This window comes from Ambystoma mexicanum, chromosome 13 (assembly GCF_040938575.1).
Source record: "Ambystoma mexicanum isolate Mex_15411 chromosome 13, UKY_AmexF1_1, whole genome shotgun sequence".
Classification (NCBI taxonomy): Eukaryota; Metazoa; Chordata; class Amphibia; order Caudata; family Ambystomatidae; genus Ambystoma; species Ambystoma mexicanum.
This window is the reverse complement of record NC_090938.1, coordinates 649,600-673,270: the sequence shown is the minus strand read 5'-3', so window position 1 is coordinate 673,270 and position 23,671 is coordinate 649,600. Positions and strand designations below refer to the sequence as shown.

General features: G+C 51.8%; 1 protein-coding gene across 2 annotated transcripts in view; it reads right to left on the bottom strand.

Annotated features, from left to right (window-relative positions):
* Nucleotides 1-243: 243 nt before the first annotated feature.
* LAMTOR5 (late endosomal/lysosomal adaptor, MAPK and MTOR activator 5) overlaps nucleotides 244-23,671 on the bottom strand; it is a 54,773-nt gene continuing 31,345 nt past the window's right edge. For both annotated transcript variants that reach the window (XM_069632964.1, XM_069632965.1), the window contains exons 2-4: nucleotides 23,443-23,504; nucleotides 11,889-12,006; nucleotides 244-450 (exon numbers count right to left, since the gene is read on the bottom strand). In XM_069632964.1, the coding sequence (XP_069489065.1) occupies nucleotides 390-450; nucleotides 11,889-12,006; nucleotides 23,443-23,504 (241 nt within the window). In that variant the 3' untranslated portion in view covers nucleotides 244-389. The remainder of the gene's footprint in view (nucleotides 451-11,888; nucleotides 12,007-23,442; nucleotides 23,505-23,671) is intronic.

Below are 23,671 nucleotides of genomic sequence, written 5' to 3'. Positions count from 1 at the left end.
TGGAGAAACAGATCACTTGTACGATAACTCCTGGCTCGATGCAATAAAGCTTGCTGCAGCAATTGCGACTTCCACCTTTGCAAACTGGTCCTGTCTCTTTATTTCAGGGAATCCTCAGGCGGTCTTGCCAGGGTTGGAGGCTGAATGTGGCGAGAGATGCTACAACCAGGGAAGGCGCAGTTGTGGATGTCCCTGCTAAGAAAATGACAGGCGAGAAGTGGGGTAAAGAAGACAGCACAGGCATTTGTTTTCTAAAGCTATATACAATTTATTACAGTTTCAGAAAGGAGGAGCTTGCAGATTTGCATCGAACAGCACAGAGTTGAATGCACTACTCAAGAGGCTCGGATGTGGCTGCAGGCAGAAAGAGCTGAGAAAGCGAGGGCGCTTCACGACACCACTTTATGAACTGCCACTGTGATGCTTCCGTGCCTCTGGATCATAACGTTTCTAGAAGACAAGAGGAAAAGGACATGAGATTTGGGTTACATGGCCCGGATCGGCACCAGTCATGCGCCAAGAAGCCATTAAACAACAGTATGTGCACTGGAAGAAAAGAGTCAAAGGCCTAGGAGCACCGGTTCACTTTCCCGCCTGCTGCCACATGGACCCAGCTAGTCTCTTATGCTGGGAAGCCACCATGAAGCCAGGATGGACTCGTATGTTACTCATGAAAGGAAACACTTCTGCCCAGATTAGGAGGAAGCGGGCATGCCAATTTGCCCTGGAGTCCATCAAGTCTCTCAGACTCCACGAGATGCAGGACACAGAGGATATTCTCCTGCGGAACGTTTTGAAATATCCCCCTGTAGGGGGAGTGAACATTGCTAGGACGAGGGTAAACTCCGGCAGGACAGGTTCACGGAGCTAGAGAAGCCCTGAATTATGTAAATGGAGCTGGTATGGCCAGGCCACCAGCTTCAACGGTCCTGTGATGCCAGGACTGCCATCTATTCTGCCACGCGTGTAACTTTGGTGACACAGCAGTGAATTAGGTGTTTGTGCAATACTAACAATTCTGCCCTCATACTCCCTACAATCTCCCCTCAAGTTGGAGAAGGCAATGTCTGGAAAGTGTGTGTGACAAGTAATCCCACTGCCGGCCAACGATGGAAAGCAGCAGCTCTAGCTCCTCTCGCGAGAAAACAATCGCACCACAATCGTGGCGCTTCATAACCGAGGCTCCGATTCACACAAACCACATGCTTGAAAGTCAAACCTAAACAAGGAGTGCTGGGAGGAAGAAAAATAATATATCAAGGGCCACAAAGAATTGGTTTCTGCACTTAAAACATATGAAGAAGCTGTGGAACCTGGACTACTTGCGGCCAAGTCAGGGGCGCAGGAGACCCATAAAAACTGGGAAGCGGGGACAGGGGACACCTTGGGACTTTGCTTTTTTTATTTATGTATTGTGGTTTCGGTGCCTGAACCTCTGGTTACGTGGGGACTTTAAATTGCCCAACATTACATTTCGCCATAACCGTACCCAATTTAAGCTCAATATATGTATTTTGAAGCAACCCTGCACAGCGCCCACATACGATCCCACAGGGGCCTATAACACAATGCGTGGCACAGAGACCGCTTCTCAGAGCAATCTTATGGACCGTGACCCGAACCCCCCAAACCCCATCTTCCACTGGCTGCTCATTATGTGCAAAGGAACCATTTGTGCTCTTCCGTGGATAAAGCGTTTGCTCACCCCTGCACGCATGTGGCCATTTGTCCTAAAGAAACAAAAAATGCCTGCACACCCTACCAATTAACGACCCCCCTATCACAAACAAACTCCTTCCTCATATATTCCTTTGACCACGATATGACGCTCCTTCCTTGCTGGAAACTGAAACCCTCCTTCACTCGAACACTGAAACTGGAGGGCACCAGAACCCTTCCAGCACTCCTAACACCTGATTATTAAAGAGGAATTACGTCCATTGCCACAATAGGAGATACCATCCTACTACCCACAAACCTACCGCCCTTGGCTCACCCATCATGCTCCTTCCATTAATTTCTGTTATTCTCCAGCATGGGGTCTGGCATGGATTCACATGCTCATGAATATTCCCCGTCGTCAGGCTGGGAATCCTCGGTAAAGAAAAAACCAGTATCAGTTTCGTTTCTGATCTGTCTTCCGTAGTAATAACCAATCACTGGTCTCTGCGTCATACTGACCACAGCCAATGACTGCCCTCTACCTAAGCACCGCCTCTGGCAGCCATCTTCAGATTTTTACCGCACGTTCATGTGTTGGGATCCTCGTGCTATTGCTCTCGAGCGTTAGTGCTATTTTTTCGCGCTTTTTACAAAAACTTCGATTCTTTCGGTCAAAAGAGCCTCAAGCTCCACCGATCCTACATCCGATCAACGGGGACCCGTGTCGGATTCATCTGTGCCCCTCAAGGGTGAAGATTTCGTCGAGCTACACTTCGGAGGACTCCAGAAGCTTCTCAGGCCCTGTCTCGGAGATGGCCCAGGAGAAGGGAAGCTCGACGCCCGGAAAGCTGTTCAGGGTCTGCCCTGGATGCCAGCTGCAGAACGTCTTCAAGGAGGACGAACACTCTTTCTGCCTTTACTGCCTTCATGAGGACAAGACGCACGTGGAGAAGGACTGTGCGTTTTGCGGCAACATGTCGGAACGGACCATGAAGGACCGCCATCAACGTCTCGCCAACTGGCTGGAGGGTAAGAGCCCGTCTGGCGAGAAGAAGAAGAAATCCGAGCGGTCTTCTAAGACCTTTGAGGGCGCCCCGGCGACGGGGGCCCAACATAAGGCCAAGCACCGCGAGTCCGCTGGCACCGGGAGCGCCGAACGGTCGGGCTCTGCGGGCGCCAGGCAGGGCGCACCCTCCCCGGCACCATCAACCACGAGCCAACGCTCTGGGTCGGGTAAGAGGAAGGCCGAGCACCCGGCGAAGCTCCTGGAGAGGCCCCGGTCGAGCTCTAAGGCAGAGGAGGAGCGTGGCAGTGCCCCCTCCCTCAAGGATAAGGCGGTGAGCGCACCTAAGGTGGTGAAGGCCTTGATCCATCCGACCAAGCCCTCTATCGAAACGGTCGCGGCGGCCCTGGCTCAGCCTGTGGTGGCTGCACCAGTGGTGGCGACCTCAGGGCCCAGAATCTCCCTGCCTCCTCGGAGGGAGCCTTCCTTTGTGCCCATCGATAGGACCCCCGTGAAACCCTCCGTGGGGAAGAAGAAGGGGGGGCAGGGCGTCGTCGTAGAGTCGGCCTCAACCTCAGAAGAGGAACTGATCGAGGTCTTAAGCCACGGCCTAGGCGTGGAAGAAGGCCAGCCCGTCGGAATGGACCCCGACGCAGGTGACGACGACGACATCGTCGAGGATACCGACGGGGCCCCTGCTCGCCCGTCGGATTCCCCTCTACCAGCGCCGCAAGACAACTCGGCGGCCATTTTGTTGGCCATACAGTCCTTATGCTCCGAGATAAGGACGAGGCTACCGTTACCGACGGAGGAACCTCTCCCGTCGGGGGATCCAGAACCGGGACCTTCTGGTGTTCCCCCTACCAAGAAAAGAAGGATCCATCCACCACCTCCTTTTCAACCGTCGCGCCCCTTCCAGCCCTCCTCCCCGTCCACCCGAGGGGATGATACGGGGACTGACACGGCAGCGACGGGTACGGACGACGAGGCATACGACGAGGATTTTCCGTCGTCGCCTCCCACCAGGGCCTCTCCGCCCGACGAGATCGGATCTTTCCACTCCATGATCTCCAGGGCTTCCGAGCTTTTCCAACTCTGCCCTGAGGAGAAGAAAAAGGAAGGCTTCCTTTATCAGCGGCGCGAGGCCAAGAGGAAGACGAGGGTAAACTCCGGCAGGACAGGTTCACGGAGCTAGAGAAGCCCTGAATTATGTAAATGGAGCTGGTATGGCCAGGCCACCAGCTTCAACGGACGACATTTGGGATGAGGGCCTTTCCCTCCTCAAGAACCCTTCCACGACACCAGCTAGAAGAGACCGGTACGAGAAAAAGTACCGGGTCCCGGACACGGCCCCCCTATGCCTCCGGGCGCAGCCTACCCCGGACTCCGTCGTCTCCGCGGCAGCCAGGAAGAAAGCGGGGGGGGGGTGCGGCCTCCACATCGACTTCCCCACCGGACGGCGAGGGAAAGAAATTGGATACTATGGGGCGTAGAGTCATCTCGTCGGCAGCGACAACGATTAAGGCGGCCAACGCCTTGGCTATCGTGGCCCGCTACGACAGGGAGCTCTGGTACAAGATGGCTCCTCTGCTGGATTTTCTGCCGGACGACAAGAGGGCGGAGGCCCTTGAGATCCTGCAGGAAGGTGAGGTGGCCTCGGACCACGCCATCACCGTGGTGACGGACATCGCCGATACTGGATTCCGCCAGCTGGGCAACGGTGTTTGCCTTCGACGTCGTGGATGGCTCAAAGCTACGGACTTCCGGCAGGACGTCCAGACCAGAGTCCTGGACATGCCCTTCGACGGGAACAACCTGTTTGGGAAGACAGTGGACGATTCCCTTCAGGCCATCAAGGCGGATACTGAGACGGCCCGGGCCCTTGGAGTCCTGCAACGACGGACGCCCTTTCGGAGCGGCGGAGGCAAGGGCGCCTCCAAAGGTTCCGGCGGCGGTTTCGCTTCCTACCGTCAAGCGGCCCGCTCGTCGTCGCAAGAGGCCTACAGAGGACGAGGCAAGTCTAGCGGACCCCGCCGTCGTCGCCAAGGAGGTCAAGGCGGCAAGGCCGCGTCCAAGCAGGATTGAACCGGCCTTGGGGTCGGGCCCCCACCGAAGCACCCCGGTGGGAGGCCGGCTGGCGGGCTTCGTCAGCGTGTGGGAGTCCATCTCCACCGACCGTTGGGTGCTGGACGCCCTGGCCCGGGGCCACGCGCTCGAGTTTCAAAGAAGGTGCCCGCGCGTCCCCCCCGTGGCCAGGAAAGAACTTCACGTCCCTCAACTTCTCCTGGAGGTAAAGGCGATGCTCAGAAAGGGCGCCATCGAACTCGTCCCAAAGAGGCTTCGGGGCTCCGGAGTCTACTCGAGATACTTCCTCGTGAAGAAGAAGACGGGAGGATGGCGCCCCATCCTGGACCTGCGACGTCTGAACAAGTTCATCAAGGCGCAGAAGTTCCGGATGGTCACCCTCCAGCACGTCCTGGGTCAGCTGGAGGAAGGAGACTTCCTATCGTCATTGGATTTGGAGGATGCCTACTTCCACATTCCCATCCTAAAGGGGCACCGCAAATTCCTCAGATTCGTGGTCCTAGGGCGTCATTACCAGTTCAAAGCCCTCCCCTTCGGACTACGGTCGGCACCCAGGGTATTCACCAAGTGCCTTGCACCGGTGGTGGCGCAGCTGCGCCGCGAGGGGATCCACGTCTACCCCTACCTGGACGACTGGCTCATCCGCGCCAAGACGAGGGAGCTCGCCGTGGTCCACACGGCAAGGACCGTCCAACTCCTCACGGACCTGGGATTCTCCGTGAACTACGCCAAATCCCACCTGGTGCCCGCGCAAGTCGCACTGTTTCTGGGAGCGAGGCTCGACACAGTGTCCCTTCTGGCCTCCCCGTCGGAGGAGAGGACCAGGACCATCTTGGGCAAGGTGCAACGGATGTTGGTGGCCGACGCGGCCAAAGTGAGGTCCATCAAGTCCCTCCTCGGGATGATGTCTTCCTGCATCTACCTCATTCCCTTGTGCAGGCTCCGGATGCGCCCGTTGCAGGAATTCCTGGATGCGCGCTGGATCCAGTCGACGGGCAGCTTCGAGGAAAGGATCAAGCTCGACGAGAGTTTCCGACGAGCGATACGGTGGTGGGGCACCCGCGCGCATCTGACGGCGGGCATGGACTTCCAGACCCCAGCCCACCAGGAGACTGTGACCACGGATGCCTCCCTGGAAGGGTGGGGAGCGCACACCGAAAATCTGCACGCAAGGGGACTCTGGCTCCCGACGGAGAAGTCCCTACATATCAACGTCCTGGAGCTCCGTGCAGTGTTTTGGGCCCTCAGGTCCTTCCTTCCGTCCCTCAAGGGCAAGGTGGTGAGGATCTTCACCGACAACACCACCACCATGTTTTACATCAGGAAACAGGGCGGAACCAGGTCCCCAGCGCTGTCCAAAGAGACGCAGGACCTGTGGCATTGGGCCGTCGCCCAAGGGATTTTTCTGGTGCCGTTTCATCTGGCAGGGATAAGAAACACCATCGCCGACTCACTCAGCAGGGAGCTGCGCTCGTGCCACGAGTGGGAACTACGGCAGGATCTGGTGGATCGCCTCTTCCGACGGTGGGGCACACCCCAGATCGACCTGTTCGCGACGGCGACGAACGCCAAGTGCCGGAGGTTCGCCAGCAGGTTTCCCCAGACGAGGAGCATGGGCGATGCTTTCTCGTTCCCCTGGGAGGGCCTGTTCCTCTACGCGTTCCCTCCCTTGCCTCTGCTAATCCGGCTCGTCAACCAGCTCAAGAGGTCACGGTGCAGGATGATCCTCGTCGCACCTGCGTGGCCGAGGCAGATATGGTTCCCGGACCTTCTGGACTTGTCAGCGTCCCCGCCGATCAAGCTGCCGGCGGACGCGGATCTACTCTCCAGGGAAGGAGGCGCCATCCTCCACCACGACCCGAAGTCGCTGAACTTGCAGGCCTGGCTCCTGCAGCACTAGAGTTTGGAGGATACGACATACCGGCCGATTGCAGAGAGGTTCTTGCAAAGGCCAGGGCGTCCTCGACTCTTAAATGCTATGGACACAAATGGAAGAGGTTCTCTGTCTGGTGCCACGCACAGAAGATTAACCCTCTACGGATTACGGCTCCCCAAGTACTGCCGTACCTGCTGACGCTGGCCAAAGCTGGTCTGGCACATGCGTCCATCAAGATTCATCTTGCTGCGATCTCCCGATACACCAGAACCACGGGCCGGACGTCCTTGTGGTCTCATCGTCTGGTGAAAGAGTTCATGAAGGGACTGTTCAGATCGTTCCCGCCGGTGAAGGCTCCGGCCCCGGCGTGGGAGCTCAACGTGGTGCTGACCAAGCTCATGGGACCTCCGTTCGAGCCTCTGCACTCGGCCCCGTTGAAGTTTCTATCGTGGAAAACAGCTTTTCTTGTGGCCATCACCTCCGCACGACGAGTGGGAGAGATCCAGGCCCTTTCCTGCAAGGCCCCGTACTTGACTTTCCACGACACGAGGGTAGTGCTCAGGACGCACCCCTCCTTCATGCCCAAGGTACCGTCGGACTTCCATCTCAACGAACCCTTGGTGTTACCTGTGTTCTTCCCGTCGCCTTCGTCGCCGGCTGAGAGGACTTTGCACTCGCTGGATGTAGCTAGAGCGCTGAAGTTCTACGTGGACCGCACGAAGGGTTTTCGGAAGACGTCACAACTCTTTGTGAACTTTGGACCTGTCAATCAGGGGAAGGCTCTCTCGAAGGCTTCCATCTCCAGATGGCTCTCCGGCTGTATCATGTGCTGTCACCGGTTGGCAAACCGACCGCTGCCTGGCCGTCCGAGAGCCCATTCCACCAGAGCGATCGCAGCTACCACGGCGTTCCTATCTGGTGTGCCCCTGCTGGACATATGCAGGGCTGCTACGTGGAGGTCGACGCACACCTTCACGAAATTCTACTGCGTCGACCGGGATTCCAGGGAGGAGTCCAGGGTCGGCCAAGCAGTGCTGCGCAACCTGTTCGCCTGAGGTGAGCCTGGTGAGGAGGTAAGATGCTTAATGTTGAGTTGATGTGATGCTTAATGTTGAGCCTTTGCCACCTCCCGTGGTTGTGCATGTGTGTACTGCTATGTATTCTTTATTCATGAGCATGTGAATCCATGCCAGACCCCATGCTGGAGAAGGAACAAGTTACTTACCTGTAACTGTTGTTCTCCAGCATGGGTCTGGCATGGATTCACATGCGAACCCTCCCGCCTACCCCTCTGCGGCTCTTCACTTGGTCATACTGCCACTTCACGTGCTTCCAAATCTGAAGATGGCTGCCAGAGGCGGTGCTTAGGTAGAGGGCAGTCATTGGCTGTGGTCAGTATGACGCAGAGACCAGTGATTGGTTATTACTACGAAAGACAGATCAGAAACGAAACTGATACTGGTTTTTTCTTTACCGAGGATTCCCAGCCTGACGACGGGGAATATTCATGAGCATGTGAATCCATGCCAGACCCATGCTGGAGAACAACAGTTACAGGTAAGTAACTTGTTCCTTATACTGCACATATACTTGTTAACTGCCGGCAGCCCCCCAGCACGACCATACCCATTCCTTACAATTCAGGCCCCCCCAACCTCTTGTCCTGTGCAAAATGCAGTGCATGCCTCTCCCTTGAGCACAAACTACAACTCCCATAATGCACCAGAAAACATGCCAAAACCCCTTCTCCATGTGCATCCCATGTAATCCTTTCATTGTAATAGGTTGATTGTTCTACCTGTGGCAAAACCTGATGCTACATTGCATTTGGCTAAAACCACTTTGCGTGTCTTACCGAATCACCTTGTCCTTCAAGCGCTTCTTCCGGACTAGGAACGGGGCAGGCATACACATTACCCGTGACCAGTGCTCCAGATAAGATTTTGAGGTGGGAGCATTTTACGCATGATTTTTCAAATTAGAGCGTAAATGCAATTTTAAGAGAGTAAAAATATGTTTTCTCCACTGCAAGAGAGTAAAACCTATCCAACACATACGTTGTGGGTATGAACACATTTTAAAAGGGTGCGTGCTTTGTGTTGCTCGCTTAACTGTCACAGATTTGGTTTTTCAGTTGGAAATTCACCATCATGCATAAGGCGGCTATGCTGCTGACAAAAGAAATGCTACATTGCCATCTAGTGGTGGAAAGTATGTTTTTTTTTAATGAATAAATCAAAGCGTACACGGTACGCAGTACAAAATTAAATGGTCCGTATTTGCCATATTTACATGCGTAAAAGGGCAAGATACGTACGTTAACTGGTAGGCTGCCCGTGACTATTTGAAACTTGCCCAATCATGCTAAACTCCCCCCCACCACAGCTGTATCACAAGCAAGGGCATGTTCCTCCAAATCCACTTGTCCTACATGGCAGCCAGCAAGCTTGGGTCCATTCAATAGTGGAGTGGCAGTGTTTTGTCAGCCCATCCAGGTTGTTTCTTTCGTTGAAAGGCAGGATCAAAATGTATTCAGTTTCAATGGAAGTAAAAACCAGTTCGCGTAGAGAGCTTCAATGAGGAAAACCTAGCTCCTAAACAAACATAAATGCTTAAAATGCTTTGAAAATGTCATCATTCAAGATCCAGCCTCTAAACGCAAGGCAGAATAAAAATGTATCGAAAGATTCAGTGGGGGGGGGGTGCAACTCCAGAGCAAGACCTAGTGCTCAAAATGCATTCAAAGAGTCATCAGTGAAAAACTAGCCTTTAGATGCATAGGAGAGAGGGACAAACTAGCTCCAAAAAACACATACATGCTCAAAATGCATTGAAAATGTCATCATTCAAAATCCAGCTTGAAAACTACAAGGGAATATGCACACGTGTTGAATGGATGGTAAATACAAGCTCCAAAACACTCAGAAAAGCTTAAAATGCATTGAAGATTTCATCAGTGAAAAAGCCTGTAAACAGCAGTACATTTTGATCCTGCCTTGTGTGGGAGAAGAGTTTTTAAATATATCAGGATTCGAAGTAACAAAGCATGGAAACCAAATACAAAATGGAATCCACCAGAATTCGCATTTACCAAAATGCGAGGGAAGGGTGTATTTTGAAGCTGTTTTTGTTGGTCTTTGGAACGTTTCCATATGTTTTGTTCCGCACTAGTAGTCTACAGGCTGGATGTTGCATCAATACGTTTTGTTCCGCACTAGTAGTTTACAGGCTCTATGTTGAATAATGGATTTTTCGATGCATTCTGAGCACTTATGTGCCTGTTGGAACTCATTTTGCATCTCTTGGCCTATCATGAGGTGGTAATCCTTCTTCCTAGTTTACAGGCTGGATTTCAACTTTTGAATGCATTTTGACCATTTCAGCATGTTTTGTACCTGTTTTTACCTTCCATTTCAATACATTTTGATCCCGCCTTGTGTGTTTCTAACAACAGGAAGTGTTAGAAATACATCAGGATTCGAATTTCCAAAAAGCACAGAAACTAAATGCATAATGTGGCTGTAGAGTTGTTAGAAACCTTCCAGAATTATTTACCAAAACCAACGCGATGACATGAAGGAAGGCGGCAGCGGTAAGAGAGAAGGCAGGTGAGAGGGAGGGAAAGGACAAGATCACTGGCGTCTAAACCAAAGAGCAGGGAAGCGAGTGGTTCGAACACGAGGCAGCTCAGTGGGCAGGGACAGTCAGAAAGGTAGAATACCTCTGTACAGCTGGTAGTTCCAGGGGGTGATTTGTTCACTCTTCCAGCTATGGGCATCGGCGTAGCAGCAGACAGCAGGGAGCAGCCTAATAGACTCTCACCTCAGGCTCACACACAATCGAAGCCTAGCAGCAAGTGTCGCTGTGGCTGCCTGCTGCTATTGCCAGCTTCTGGAAGGTGAGGAGGGGGAGGCTGGCAGGCTCCACAGCAGTGCACGGCGCACTCCAAGCATGGCTGGCATGTGCTGTATTCCCCAGGGGTGGGGGAGGAGGGTAACGCACGAGAAAGAGTTGTCGTCAACAACGCCTGCTCGTTGTCCTGTGTTGTTCTCCTCCCTCTTCCCCCACTGTTGTTATGAATGGAATTGATAGAATCCACCCAGCCGGGCCCGCTGCATGCAAACTTCAGAGAGTGTTTGCATGCATCAGTGGACATGGCACAAACTGGGGGGGATAAATGCTATTGTATCCCCCCCACCTCATGTCCTACGCCCATGGGCCAAGACCCCAACGATTAAAGAACCTGGCTCACAGCGCCCCAACATGCAACCTGTGATCTGGGTTCACTAGGGGCCTCTAGTGTAAAGCTCTCCAGTAGGGAGGCCTAGCAGAGACTCTGAAGCTCCAGAATCCCATGACACTATGGATAGTTACTCTCCCTTAGGCGACAGAAGTCCTTGCTGGGATTTCCCACTAGCCAATGGCGAGTAAGACATGGTTTGCTGTATATTCCATAAGTGGTACAGCTCCGCCCTAGATTCCTTTCAGCGGGTTTAGGTGTCAAGGCAGAAGAGCCACATTTATATTAAAAAAAAGGGCAGGATTTTGGATGACCTATGGAGGACAACCAATGCTAGAGTGGTCAAATACCAGAGCAACAGTACCTTGTACACAAGACTGTGCAGATATGCCTAGACAGACCCCAGAGCAATAGTGCCTTGTACACGAGCCTGTACAGAGGTGGCAGGCAGGTGTGTCTAGACAGACCCCAGAGCAATAGTGCCTTACACAGAACACTGCAGAGGCGGGCAATTGTGCCTAGACAGACAGCAGAGCAATAGTGCCTTGCACATAAAACTGCAGAGGTGGGCAGATGTGCCTAGACAGACCCCAGAGCAATAGTGCCTTGGACAGAAGACTGCAAAGGTGGGGAGATGTGCCTAGACAGACCCAAGAGCAATAGTGCCTTCGACAGAAGACTGCATAGGGGGGGGCAGATGTTTCTAGACAGACCCAAGAGCAATAGTGCCTTGTACCTTAGACTGTGTAGAGGTGGGCAGGTAGATGTGCAGAACAGATGCTCCGGCAATCCTTGCGCTGTCAAATACCTTATTTTTTTTTACTTATGGTCCAGGATCGTCTTTGTGGGCTACTTAACATGTCACCTACACCAGCCACAATTGTCTGCATGTACAGTGCAGGACACACGTGATTTCCTATGTAAATTAGGATATAAATGCATGTGCAGAGCCTTTCCAGACGTGGCAGACTAGTGGGGCAGCAAAGGTCGCTCCGGGAAAGCTGGCAGACGGATGCACTCACCCATTATCGGACTCTAGGCACACCACTGGGACATCCGTGGGGTCAGAGGTGAGCTGTGCAGCTTGCTGAGCAAGGACGGATATCACACCGGCGTGCTCATCGGAGAGGCTTCCACGACCTACAACAAAGCACAGTGGCATGGTTAGACAGAGGGAGGGGCTGTGCTACACCTAACACACCCGACCTATTCCTTATGCCCACATGAAATGGTGGCTACCGACCTCTCCGCCAATCGGAATGATTAGAGTGCAGTCAATAACTACTATTGAATACATTCTGACCATGCGGTCTTCGGAAGCAGACATGGGAAGAATGCAATTTCTAGGCATCACTATCTGGGTGCAACACACGAAAGAGAAAGCGAGAACATTGGACAATGTATTCAACTTCTCACAGAGAAACATTTACTTTTACATGACATTTTATGCACGCCCATTTCAAATATATTCCGACTCGACCAAGTTGCAATTAAAATACTTCTTATGAATACAACCATATTCTTTAAATACAACAAAATAAGCCACATTACATTTACTAATTCAGTCCATATACGCCACCAAATATGCTAAAACATGTAGTGCTCCCACCACGTGCTAATGGCGTCCTAATCACTTCCTCCCACCACGTGCCAATGGCGTCATCATCACTTCCTTCCACCACGTGCCAATGGCGTCATCATCCCTTCCACCCACCACGTGCCAATGGCGTCATCATCCCTTCCACCCACCACGTGCCAATGGCTTCCTCATCCCTTCCTCCCACCACGTGCCAATGGCTTCCTCATCCCTTCCTCCGACCACGTGCCAATGGCTTCCTCATCCCTTCCTCCCACCACGTGCCAATGGCGTCATCATCCCTTCCACCCACCACGTGCCAATGGCGTCATCATCCCTTCCACCCACCACGTGCCAATGGCGTCATCATCACTTCCTCCCACCACGTGCCAATGGCTTCCTCATCCCTTCCTCCCACCACGTGCCAATGGCTTCCTCATCCCTTCCTCCCACCACATGCCAATGGCTTCCTCATCCCTTCCTCCCACCACATGCCAATGGCTTCCTCATCCCTTCCTCCCACCACGTGCCAATGGCTTCCTCATCACTTCCTCCCACCACGTGCCAATGGCTTCCTCATCACTTCCTCCCACCACGTGCCAATGGCGTCCAATGGCGTCCTCATCACTTCCTCCCACCACGTGCCAATGGCGTCCTCATCACTTCCTCCCACCACGTGCCAATGGCGTCCTCATCACTTCCTCCCACCATGTGCCAATGGCGTCCTCATCACTTCCTCCCACCACGTGCCAATGGCATCCTCATCCGTGCAAATTGCGTCCTCATCACTTGACATGACCCCCCCTCCTCCCCAACGTATGGCCTTCAGCTGTTCTTCAGGCCGTGACTTGCTGGCGGGTCATTATCCAAAGATAATGACCACTCCCTCAGTCTGGATTTAGGATACAGGGAGTATATTTATGACATGTACTTTGATCCATGTTGCAGTGTGTATTTACACATGCGCTGGAGGCTCCACTAATGGCGCGAGAAAGAATGGACTATTAAATAGGTGGATTGTTCCCGAAGTTTAGAGGCTCCTCCCACAACTGTTCCATCTAAACGAGGCCCTGGAAGGGAAGGCTCAAGTCCACACTTGGAGGGATGGAACCAGATGCACAGGAAAGCCAGCGGAGATGTGCCCGGCCTCAAGCCCCTACTGGTCAGACAAGCCCGGATCATTCCATTGGCAGCAAATGTCCCACTTCACGGGTCCACCAGGGACCCGGCAGATGCTAAAGGGACCAAGTACAGTTGCTTTGGAGTCCTCCGACATAGCGGAGCTTTTAGTTTAATAGGATACATAAGCAGTTTTCTTTTCGGTATAGACCAAGCGGAGGGCAGGTTCGGAGTGACGGGTGGAATCAGCTGGTAGTTTTTGTACAGTTCGGGAATAGCCATCTCTAACATAACATTTGTACTACACAGGGGCACAAGCAGGAAAGATTGGGGGTATCCTATGGAATAGGAAATTATTCATGAGTCTGGCAAAGGATGCAGAGCAATACTGAAGAGAGCAAAGGCGATCCGGACCCTGCCTCTCCAAATGAGCTCCGACTCAGGCACGAGGAGGCTGGGCTGCAAAAGCCCATTCGCTGAAAGGTGGATGAATCTATTGGTGGGGAGGGGGGCACCTCGCAAGCAGCTCTGCACAGGATGCAGCTTTCCGAGTCACTAATGGAACCGTGAGCTGGATGGCGGGACAATGCGCCATCCCAGGGATTCCTCCACAGCCGCAACACTCTTCCGCAGAGCGTGAGCCATGCAGCCTCAGCATGTGCCAGTTCACATTCTCACCCCCCCCCTCCCACGAGGTGCAAAGGCATGCTCCCTGGTCCATCCAAGCCCTCTAGTATCTCAGTTCTGCATCACCAACACACACTGTGTCCAGGATGATCCATGGCACCCCAGCACCCTCCAGCCTCTCACCACATGCCATTGCAATAGTTATTGTTCTCCAGCATGGGGTCTGGCATGGATTCACATGTGCATCAATATTCCCAGTCGTCAGGCCAGGAATCCAAAGTAAAAAAAAAGTGTTTCACATTCAAACTGTATTTCTTCTCTAAACAAGTCACTGTACTCTGGGTCAAGCTGCCCACATCCAATGACAGTCCTTTTCCCTTAGCTCCACCCCGGCAGCCATCTTCAAATTTGGCAAGCAAGTAAAATGGCATTATGAACCAAGAAGAGCCACATAGGGGAGGGGAGGGTTCGCATAAACCTTAAACCAGTAATTTAAACCTTCTCCAGCATGGGGTCTGACATGGATTCACATGCTAATGGATAACGATTACACAGCAGTACAAATACACAACCCAGGAGGTGGCAAGGCTCAACAGACGCAATAACACTCACCTCTGCAACAGACTCACCTCAAGCAAACAGATTGCATAGTACTGCTTGCCCGACCCTGGACTCCTCCCTGGAATCCCTGTAGAACCTTGTGAAGTTGTGCGTGGACCTCCATATAGCAGCCCTGCAAATATCAAGCAAGGGCACACCAGAGAGAAACGCAGTTGTTGCTGCGATGGCTCTGGTTGAGTGGGCTCTTGGTCAACCTGGCAGTGGCCTGCTCGCCAGTCGATGACTGTGCATGATGCAGCGGGAGAGCCACCTGGAGATGAAAGCCTTCGATAAGCTTTACTGTGATTTACAGATCCAAAGTTGACGAACAACTGAGATGTTGTCCAGAAATTCTTTGTATGTGCCATGTAGAACTTGAGGGCATGTGCAACGTCCAGCAAATGCAAAGACCCCTCTCCTGGTGACGACAGATTTAAGAAAAAGACAGGCAATACAAACGGTGGGATTCAGACAGTACCTTTGGCATAAAGGAGGGGTGTGTACGCAGTACCACCTTTGAAGCGTGGAAAGACAAGCAAGGCTGCTTGAACAACAGGGCCTGATCTCCTTGACCCTCCTGGCTGGGGGGGGGGGGGGGAATAGTCTTGAGGAAAGCAGTCTTCCACGAGAGGCACTTGAGCTCGACTTGATGCAGAGGTTCAAAGGAAGCTCCTATGAGCCTCGTCAGTACTACATTGAGTTCCCAAGCCGGGGCTGGAGCCTTCACCGGTGGAAAAGTCCTGAAGGGCTCCTTAAGGAACTCCTTGACAAGTCTGTGCAACCATAGGGAGGGTCTACCCGGAGACCTGGTGTACCAGGATATGGTAGTACCATTATCTGGCCAACAGACCTCTTCCAGGCCAGCCAAGAGCCCATTTCACAAGAGCCCATTTCACCAGAGCCATTGCAGCAACGACAGCTAGCTGGTGTTCCCCTGCTGGACATTTGCAGGGCTGCAGCATGGCTGTCTACGCACACCTTCACTAAATTCTACTGAATCGACAGGGATTCCAGGGAGGAGTCCAGAGTCAGTCAGGTGGTGCTACACAACCTGTTTGAGGGGAGTCTATTCCACAGGTTAAGTGGCCTTTCTTCTGTTGAGCCTTGCCACCTCCCGTGGTTGTGTATGTATGCACTGCTATGTATTCTTTATTCATGAGCATGTGAATCCATGCCAGACCCCATGCTGGAGAATAAACAAGTTACTTACCTGTAACTGTTGTTCTCCAGCATGGGTCTGGCATGGATTCATATGTGAACCCTTCCTGCTTCCCTGCAGCGGCTCTTCTGGGTTCATTCTGTCACTTCACGTGCTTCAAATCTGTAGATGGCCGCCAGAGGCGGGGCTTAGGGAGATGGTCATCATTGGAATTGGATGGGTGCATTATGACCCAGCCTACAGTTAATGTTAAGGGGAGAAAGGCAATTTTCAAGCTTTTAAAGCAAGATGGCTTTCTTTTTTTTTTTAACCAAGGATTCCCGGGTATTAGGTAATAATGTCCCCATACATAATACATAATGTCGCCGGGAAAAGCCATTGGCAACATAATACATGGTGACAGGTTGCAGGGATGTCCCCTGCTCACCGTGTAAAAACAAAAAACAAAATTAAAAAGATCTGGGTTTGCAAGGGGTGTCCCCCGCATGCAAGGGGTGTCCCCCGCATGATCAATGTAATAATATCCCCGCAAAAAACAGCGACTTTGTCAGGAGACATTTTTGCAGGGACATGGAACCAGATTCCCAGCCTGATGATGGGGATTATTCATGAGCATGTGAATCTGTGCTGGACTCCATGCTGTAGAACAAGAGCTACAGGCAAGTGACTTGTTCCTTCTTCTCCCAAGATAATAGAGTGCAACATTAAGCAGATGCCTGCAATTTGATGCCAGGCGTACGTACTGCTCTGTAGGTGTATTCAGATCAATCTAACAGGGGCTCTGCAGAAGTGTCCCTGAACCGTTGGCAGCAGCACACCGTGAAGCATTTTTGCCCCACACCCTCACCGACAGACGATCAATCGTACATCACCGACCCCCGTCCCGCTGGGCCCCTCTCCCACTGCTCAGACTCTCAATCCAGGGAGAGCACAACTGGCGAGACCAGCCAATTGCGCTGGACCTAGAAAATCAAAGATGAACTTTATCCAAGTTTACAGCATGTATACCTTGCACCAAATCTGAACACAGGCCGCAGACACGGCCACCCAACCATGCACTCTAAAATGCAGCCAAGGCTATGCAATTTCGGTCTAGCAGTGCACATAGCCATTCACACTGAAACCCCTGATGTACCTCAACACCTCTGCCACTAGTATACAGCGACTACAAACAAAGGTATTTAGTCTAGCTGGACACATCAAATCCGGCAATAGCACTTTATCCTAAACCACCAACAGCGCCCACCCACGTGCCTGAACTCGAGGCTGCTTACTGGAGCATAGCAGCTCACCCAAGTCCTAATCTGGCACAATGTAAATACACATCTTTAAACTATCTCTTAGAATCTCCCATACATGGACTGTGGACAGTGAGGGCATTCCAACTGCAAAGCTCATCGAGGCCATACAAATGAGGAAAGGGCGCTATACAAATGACAAATACAATACTCTTGCATACTCTCTTGTCAACTTCAAAGTCTCCATCCACTTACCTGCTTCGATATGGGTAGCTAGTAGCCACCTGGCAACCCCTACTAAACTTCACTTTGGCTAAAATGCACATACATTCTAAAATCTTCTGACAAATTTCTCATACATGGACTTCAGTACCCAGAGGGCATTCAACAGACTGCCCGTGGGGACCATACAACTGGTGAAAACAGCTTTAAAAGTTATGGGGAGCGTCAAAAGGTCTCCATCTCTCAAGGAGTTTAACCTCTTCAGAATGGTTGCTATGGCCCACAGGGGGGTCATGGGTAGAATTCCTTTAATAGGGCCCCTGCCCCTCGTGGATACAGATTCCTGTGAAGCCTCTTATTCTAGCCAGATAAGCAGCATAGACCGGAGACGGAGTCCTTCCAACTGAACACTCTTGGATTCTTCAAACTGTACAGTCTCTTCACTCGGCTCAGACATTAAGGCCCCCATCGCCCCAAGGCCTCTCCTCTCCAGGCTACAGACGGGTTGACACCCCTTTAGCCAGGTGTGCAGGTTCAGAGCCTGGGCATACCTTGCTCACACCAGATATCTGCCAGTAATCCTGGGGCTCGCGTGAACCTAAGCAACATCTCAAGTCTGCAGCTCTGCAAGGTCTTAGGATAGTAAAGCAGTGGGTGTGCGACATGGGGTGAGGTCCCACCAGTATTACTAAGAGTTCCGGCGACTGGCGGAGAAGTGGTGAATGCATGCATGCCAGTGTCCGCTTCTGCATGAGACGCCTCTATTTGATCACTGAGTCCATCATCGCGACTGCGCAGGTGACAGGGCTCCTAAGTAACAGTTTGCGGTGTTTGACCAGATCAGACCTCCCCTGTTCCCTTTAGGGTTGACCTAGCACGGGCTCTGATGAGAGGGTCATAGTCCTTATGGTTGGCATGGGGTAGAGAATGAGGTCAAGAACAAGCAGCGATTCACTGTAGGTCCAGTGCACCCAAGGATGGGCCCCAAAGCACTTTATATGCTGAGGATGAGCAGTGGGCAACAAACATTCCCGATTGATCAGAGCCCCGGAAACCAGAGCGCTTTAGTGTGCAAGGAACTCTGCAGGACATTGGTGGGTAAGAAGATGAGCGACAGCAGCCTTGGGAGCCCTGGAAACCAGAGCACTTTAGTGTGCAAGGAACTCTGCAAGACACTGGTGAGCAGGCGACAGCAGCCTTGGGAGCCCCAGAACAGACCCCATCATTCAGAGCAGTGGCACTGGAACCAGTTCAGCAGCTTGAACCATCTGCCGGAGGACGCAGCACTTTCTTCCAAAAAGATGTGGGCATGTGTGGAAGTGGCTTCTAGAAGGATGACTGACCTACCAGGTGCAAGACCAGACCATAGGGCCAGACCGTGCAAGAGGACGGAGAGGACGAGCGCCCACCAAACCAGCACTCTTACCAATCCCATCACGGCACCTCCCAGGAAAGCCGCAGCATGCATGCCCCATGATCTGCTAAAACAAGTCTCAGCAGCATGGCAAACGTGCTCCTTCCCAAGAGCTTTAACTACCAGCTTCCAAACAACCCCCCGAACCCCACAATATCTGAAAAGCTTGGAAACCCTGCTGCAGTTTTTCCATCAGTGGAACCTGAGAGTGGGCGCCTTTAACCCGTTCAGGAAGAACCCAGAAATTAAACTAGCTCCTCAAACGCGCAGAAGGTGTTTCTGGCCGCTCGCACACAGCGGTCAGATTGCGCACAGGCGCCTCCACGTTCAGCGGGGTGCCGATGCTTGCATTTCTAAGTACTCTTGTCCCAGCATTAAATAGATTTATCACACACTTTCCAGGAGTAAAGTCATTTAACCGAGCCATTATTCTAAACTAAAATCCAGCACCCAAAGGGTCTTTCTGCAAGAGGCAACGCCTTCCATTTTAGGAAGCTCTCGTCTCCATCTTCTCTGACTGGCAGTACTTCTTCGCTGTTGCAAGAACCAAGTGCCAGGGGTCGCGAAATCAGTAGTGGAGTGAAACGTCTGAAATCTGTCCAGAAGCTCCAGGAATCTCCTAAGGACCCTCCAAAACCAGGACGACCAGAGTGCAGTACCCGAGGAATGAAGGAAGCCCAACCGGTATCTGAGATCCGCGGTGATGCTGTTTACTAAGCGCTGAAACTGCAAAGTGCTGCTGAACCGAAAAGAGCCCGTAGCTGCCGACGACCTCCAAATTGCGGCAGCAGGAGCCCTCCAGACGTCCTCCCTCTTGTTCCCATGACTGAGTGTCAGGGACCCAGGGTCTGCATCGCTGCAACAGGACAGAATCCAGCTGGACCACTCTTCTTCAAAGCAGAGGTACTGTTTAGACTTCTGTGTGTTTGGCGGGATCATCTTGCTATTCACGTTTCTTTTTCAGGTGCTGCGACTCCTTCTCCGGTCTTGCGATTTCGCAAGATGATATGGTTTGCTCTTTCAAGCAGGTTTCTCATGTCTCTCAGTTTTGCTTTGTCTAATTCTTCTTATACTCCATGTTGTGATGATGTTGTATCTGAATGTTTTTATTCTGGTGCTATTGCTACTGCAATGGCCTGAGAAGTATTACCCCAAGCCACCCCAAAAGTGAATTTTAAACTGACTTTTTCGGCTGCAGGTTTTTCACTTGATACACATCAGACATGTTTTCATAAAGGGAAGTTGGGTCTAAGAATTGGCAGCTGTGTTTTTGCTGACCCTCCCATTTTCATATTCACCTGGAGATTTGTCTCCTCGATTTCCTGGCCTTACTGCAGAGGTAGGCGTACCGCTAGCCAGCACTAAAGTTTTATTTGAAGACAACTAAAGAACTATGAAAGACCACGGGGTTATTAGCAACTTCTGGTGCATTCAAAGCTATCATAGCAATATGCACGATTCCTTCTCTACCTCATTGAAAGTCTTTTAGTGGTAGATTGCCTTCCAAGGGAGTCCATGCTGTTTTGGTTAGAGTTTAGGAAGGTGGAATTCTATAGATACAATCTGTGGTTCTTTCTATATGGTATTAAGAAGGTTGGACCTTAATGTGGTGGACACCATTCGCTGTAGTGACTACTCATTTTAGTCTTTGTTCTCCCTTTCCATACAAGCCTCGCAACAGCGCCTCTGCCCACTATTATCTACCCACTCTCTGATCTGTCTTCCCAAATCTGCGCGGTTCTCAGAAAAGGGTTTTCTCTGGTACCGAGGGTGAACATGCGCCATATATTATAGAGATGGGGTGGGGATCAAGAACTAGGAGTACATTAGTATGTTTTATTATAGAGATGGGGTGGGGATCAAGAACTAGGAGTACATTAGTATGTTTCATAAGCAACACACTCAAGACATCTGTGTGCTTATCAATGTTGCTCTTCAGTGAAGTTGACATATTACTCAGAAAAGGATTTACATTGGCTGTTGAAACAACTGAATGTAATTAGAAGGCCATAGCATGGGATCCGTAAGCAACTTTAATTGTAGCCACTGGTTTTCACAGATGTCTTTATATCAGGCATCAGTTCCTTTGTAAATGTAGCTATAGGCATGTCTGTTGAATGAAAATAGTGGGGGGGGTCTGGCTTACTGCTTCTCAATTTCCCTGCATGAAGGCTTATTCAGAGAACCATGGGAGTTCTCTGTACTTCTTGGATGAGCCTTCGATATGGGGATTCGGGTGGGCCCGGATTGATTTGGCGATGGGTAGGCCACGTTGGGGAATTGATGTAAAAGTCCCTGACAGAGGTTGAGACAGTAACAATGTATTGGGGCAAAGAAAGACTTGGGCATGGAAGTGCATGGCAAGCAATAGGGGAAAGGGGGCGTCAGATGGCATATACCCATTTCTGAGGGAAAGGCCTGGGAATACTACATTATGTATACACAGATGAACTCCTTGCATAGTGTAAGGAAAAGGCTCCTTTTTTAATAGCAACTTTACTTCCATTTCTATGGACATCCAAACGCTTTGCTTTGGTTTTTGTATTCTGTCCAGACTTCTTCCAGTGAAGTGAAGCCTTCAGCTTCACCCCACTGCACTTTGGCTCATTGTTATGGGGAAACTGACATCATGCCATTACCAGCACAGTGACCCCAGGTGAGCTGCGGGGACCCACTACCCCATTCCCTGCACCATGTGGCCTCGGACCCCCCCCCTCCAATCGCAACCCACTCCGTTCCCCATGGCTTCCCCTTCCCTTCCCTCCTCCCGGACATCTCTACCCTGTAATTGGCCATTCAGGCCATGCTGTGTGCCTGGGCCTGCAGCTTCACCGGGAGAATGCCATTACCAGCACGGCGACCCCACGCGAGCTGCAGGGTCCCACTACCCCATTTGCTGCACCATGCGGCCTCGGAAACCCCCCCCCCCCTCTCGACCTGCTCCGATCTCGTTCCCTTTGGCTTCCCCCTCCCTCCCCTGCGATTGACCGATTGTCGGGTCTTAATTAACCCCACCAAGGCAGCCCTCTGCCCAGCAGCCCTGCGGCTAAGGGCCCTAAGGCAAAGGGCAGCTCCTGCACTGGCCAAGATGTCTGCCGGTGTCCACAGGGGAAGCAAAGGAAGCCAGCAGCTAACAGACACCAACAAAAACAAGTGTGGCATGGGTGGGAAGGGGGTAGAGCAATCCCTCTACTCCAGAAAGCCCTCGCCACTCTACCTACCCCTCCAAAACATTAACTATCATAAATGTTGCACTACACTATGCACTAACATACTGTTATGTTATGCTGCTTGGCATTTGTATAGCACATTGTATATCATTGATAGGTCTGCACAGCCAATGTTAACTAGTGCCAATGTTTACTAAGCTATAGAGAACGGTCATTTTCAGCCTATGTCACCTTTGACTGGTGCAATAATCGTTAGCATACGCCACATCTAGATAGAATTGTAAATGTCAGCATATGCCGCACTTAGTTGGAATCCTCGACGCAGCCTGCCTCGCATCTAGATTGAGATGTTATTCGACTCTCCTGCCAAGCCTAGACCAAGCGTGCAATCATGAATCAATAACCAATCCACTAGCAATTTCACTCCTCTGCATACACCTCTCAAACTCAAACCAATCACAACCACAAGCCTTAAACGCAGCAAACTGCACAAACTTCACTACAATGCAGCAACAAAACAAACCACACAAAGACTTGCACAACAGCACACAACGACTACCAACCAAAAAACACCCCCAAGCCCAGCCAACGGACCCACCAGGCTGTGGCTGCCAACAGCACATCACTGCTATCTTGCACTTTTCCAGCTCATTCCCACTAACTCACTCCCCTTCTCCATTTTTCAGAGCCGCCAGGGGACCACTCCGGTGGCGATAGTGCGCGGTACAAATGTCCTTTAACATTAACATCAAGGACCAATGCACTTATCGTCAGAGGCTTAGAAACTCCCATGCAACTCGCTTTCCAAGAGCAGGTTCGTGACATTAGTGCTTTTGTCTATGCTGCCCACCCTTAGTACGGCCATTGCCCGTCACAATGCCTACCTTCAAGGCTACATGGCAGGCGAGTGCACTACGCCCACAGCAGCATGTGCAATACGCCCACAGCAGCACGTGCGCACTACACCCACAGCAGCACGTGCACATGCTCTGCTCTTTTGACGAGCATGTGGGCAAGTGGTGCTGTTCGTGGCACACGCCCCTCGCAGGGAGCACACAATGTCTCTCACTCTAGGGCCAGAGTGAGCTGTAGCATTTGTGATGCAGAATAGACACCCCCCCCTCTTGGCATTTTCGGTTCACCGTTGAGAAACGATGTGGAATATGGGTGCATGGACACAAGCAGACATAAGTGGCAGGTTAACGTCAAGGCGCTGGGTCGAAGACTCACAGGTGGCAGTGTAATGTGGACTTGGTTTGTGTACATATGTGTCAGCATGCGCATTCCATGGCCATGTAGTTGGCACAACCTTCTAGCCTGCCCTGCCCATGCATTACCGAGAGCCGGGTTGCCACTTGGTATCCGCTAGAATGGGGCCTGGTTTTGGCTTTTGTTTTTCAGAGCAGTGTTGATGTCCTGTGTGCGGTGTGTGAGGTGTGGGTGACACTTACAGCCGAGGTTCAGGCCCTGTGAGTCCGTGCACAGAATGCCAACGATGGACGGGTTCTTCATCCTAGGAAGGAAGGAAGGAGAAGCACAGAGACGGTCAGGCTGAGAGACAGACATCAGGCACTCCACAAGGGTCCACCCTGCCCGGCCTTCTCTCACCACTTCCCACGTACATCAAAGGGCCACGTGCAGAATCAACCAGGGCAGACAAGCGGCGTAATGGAAACTTCC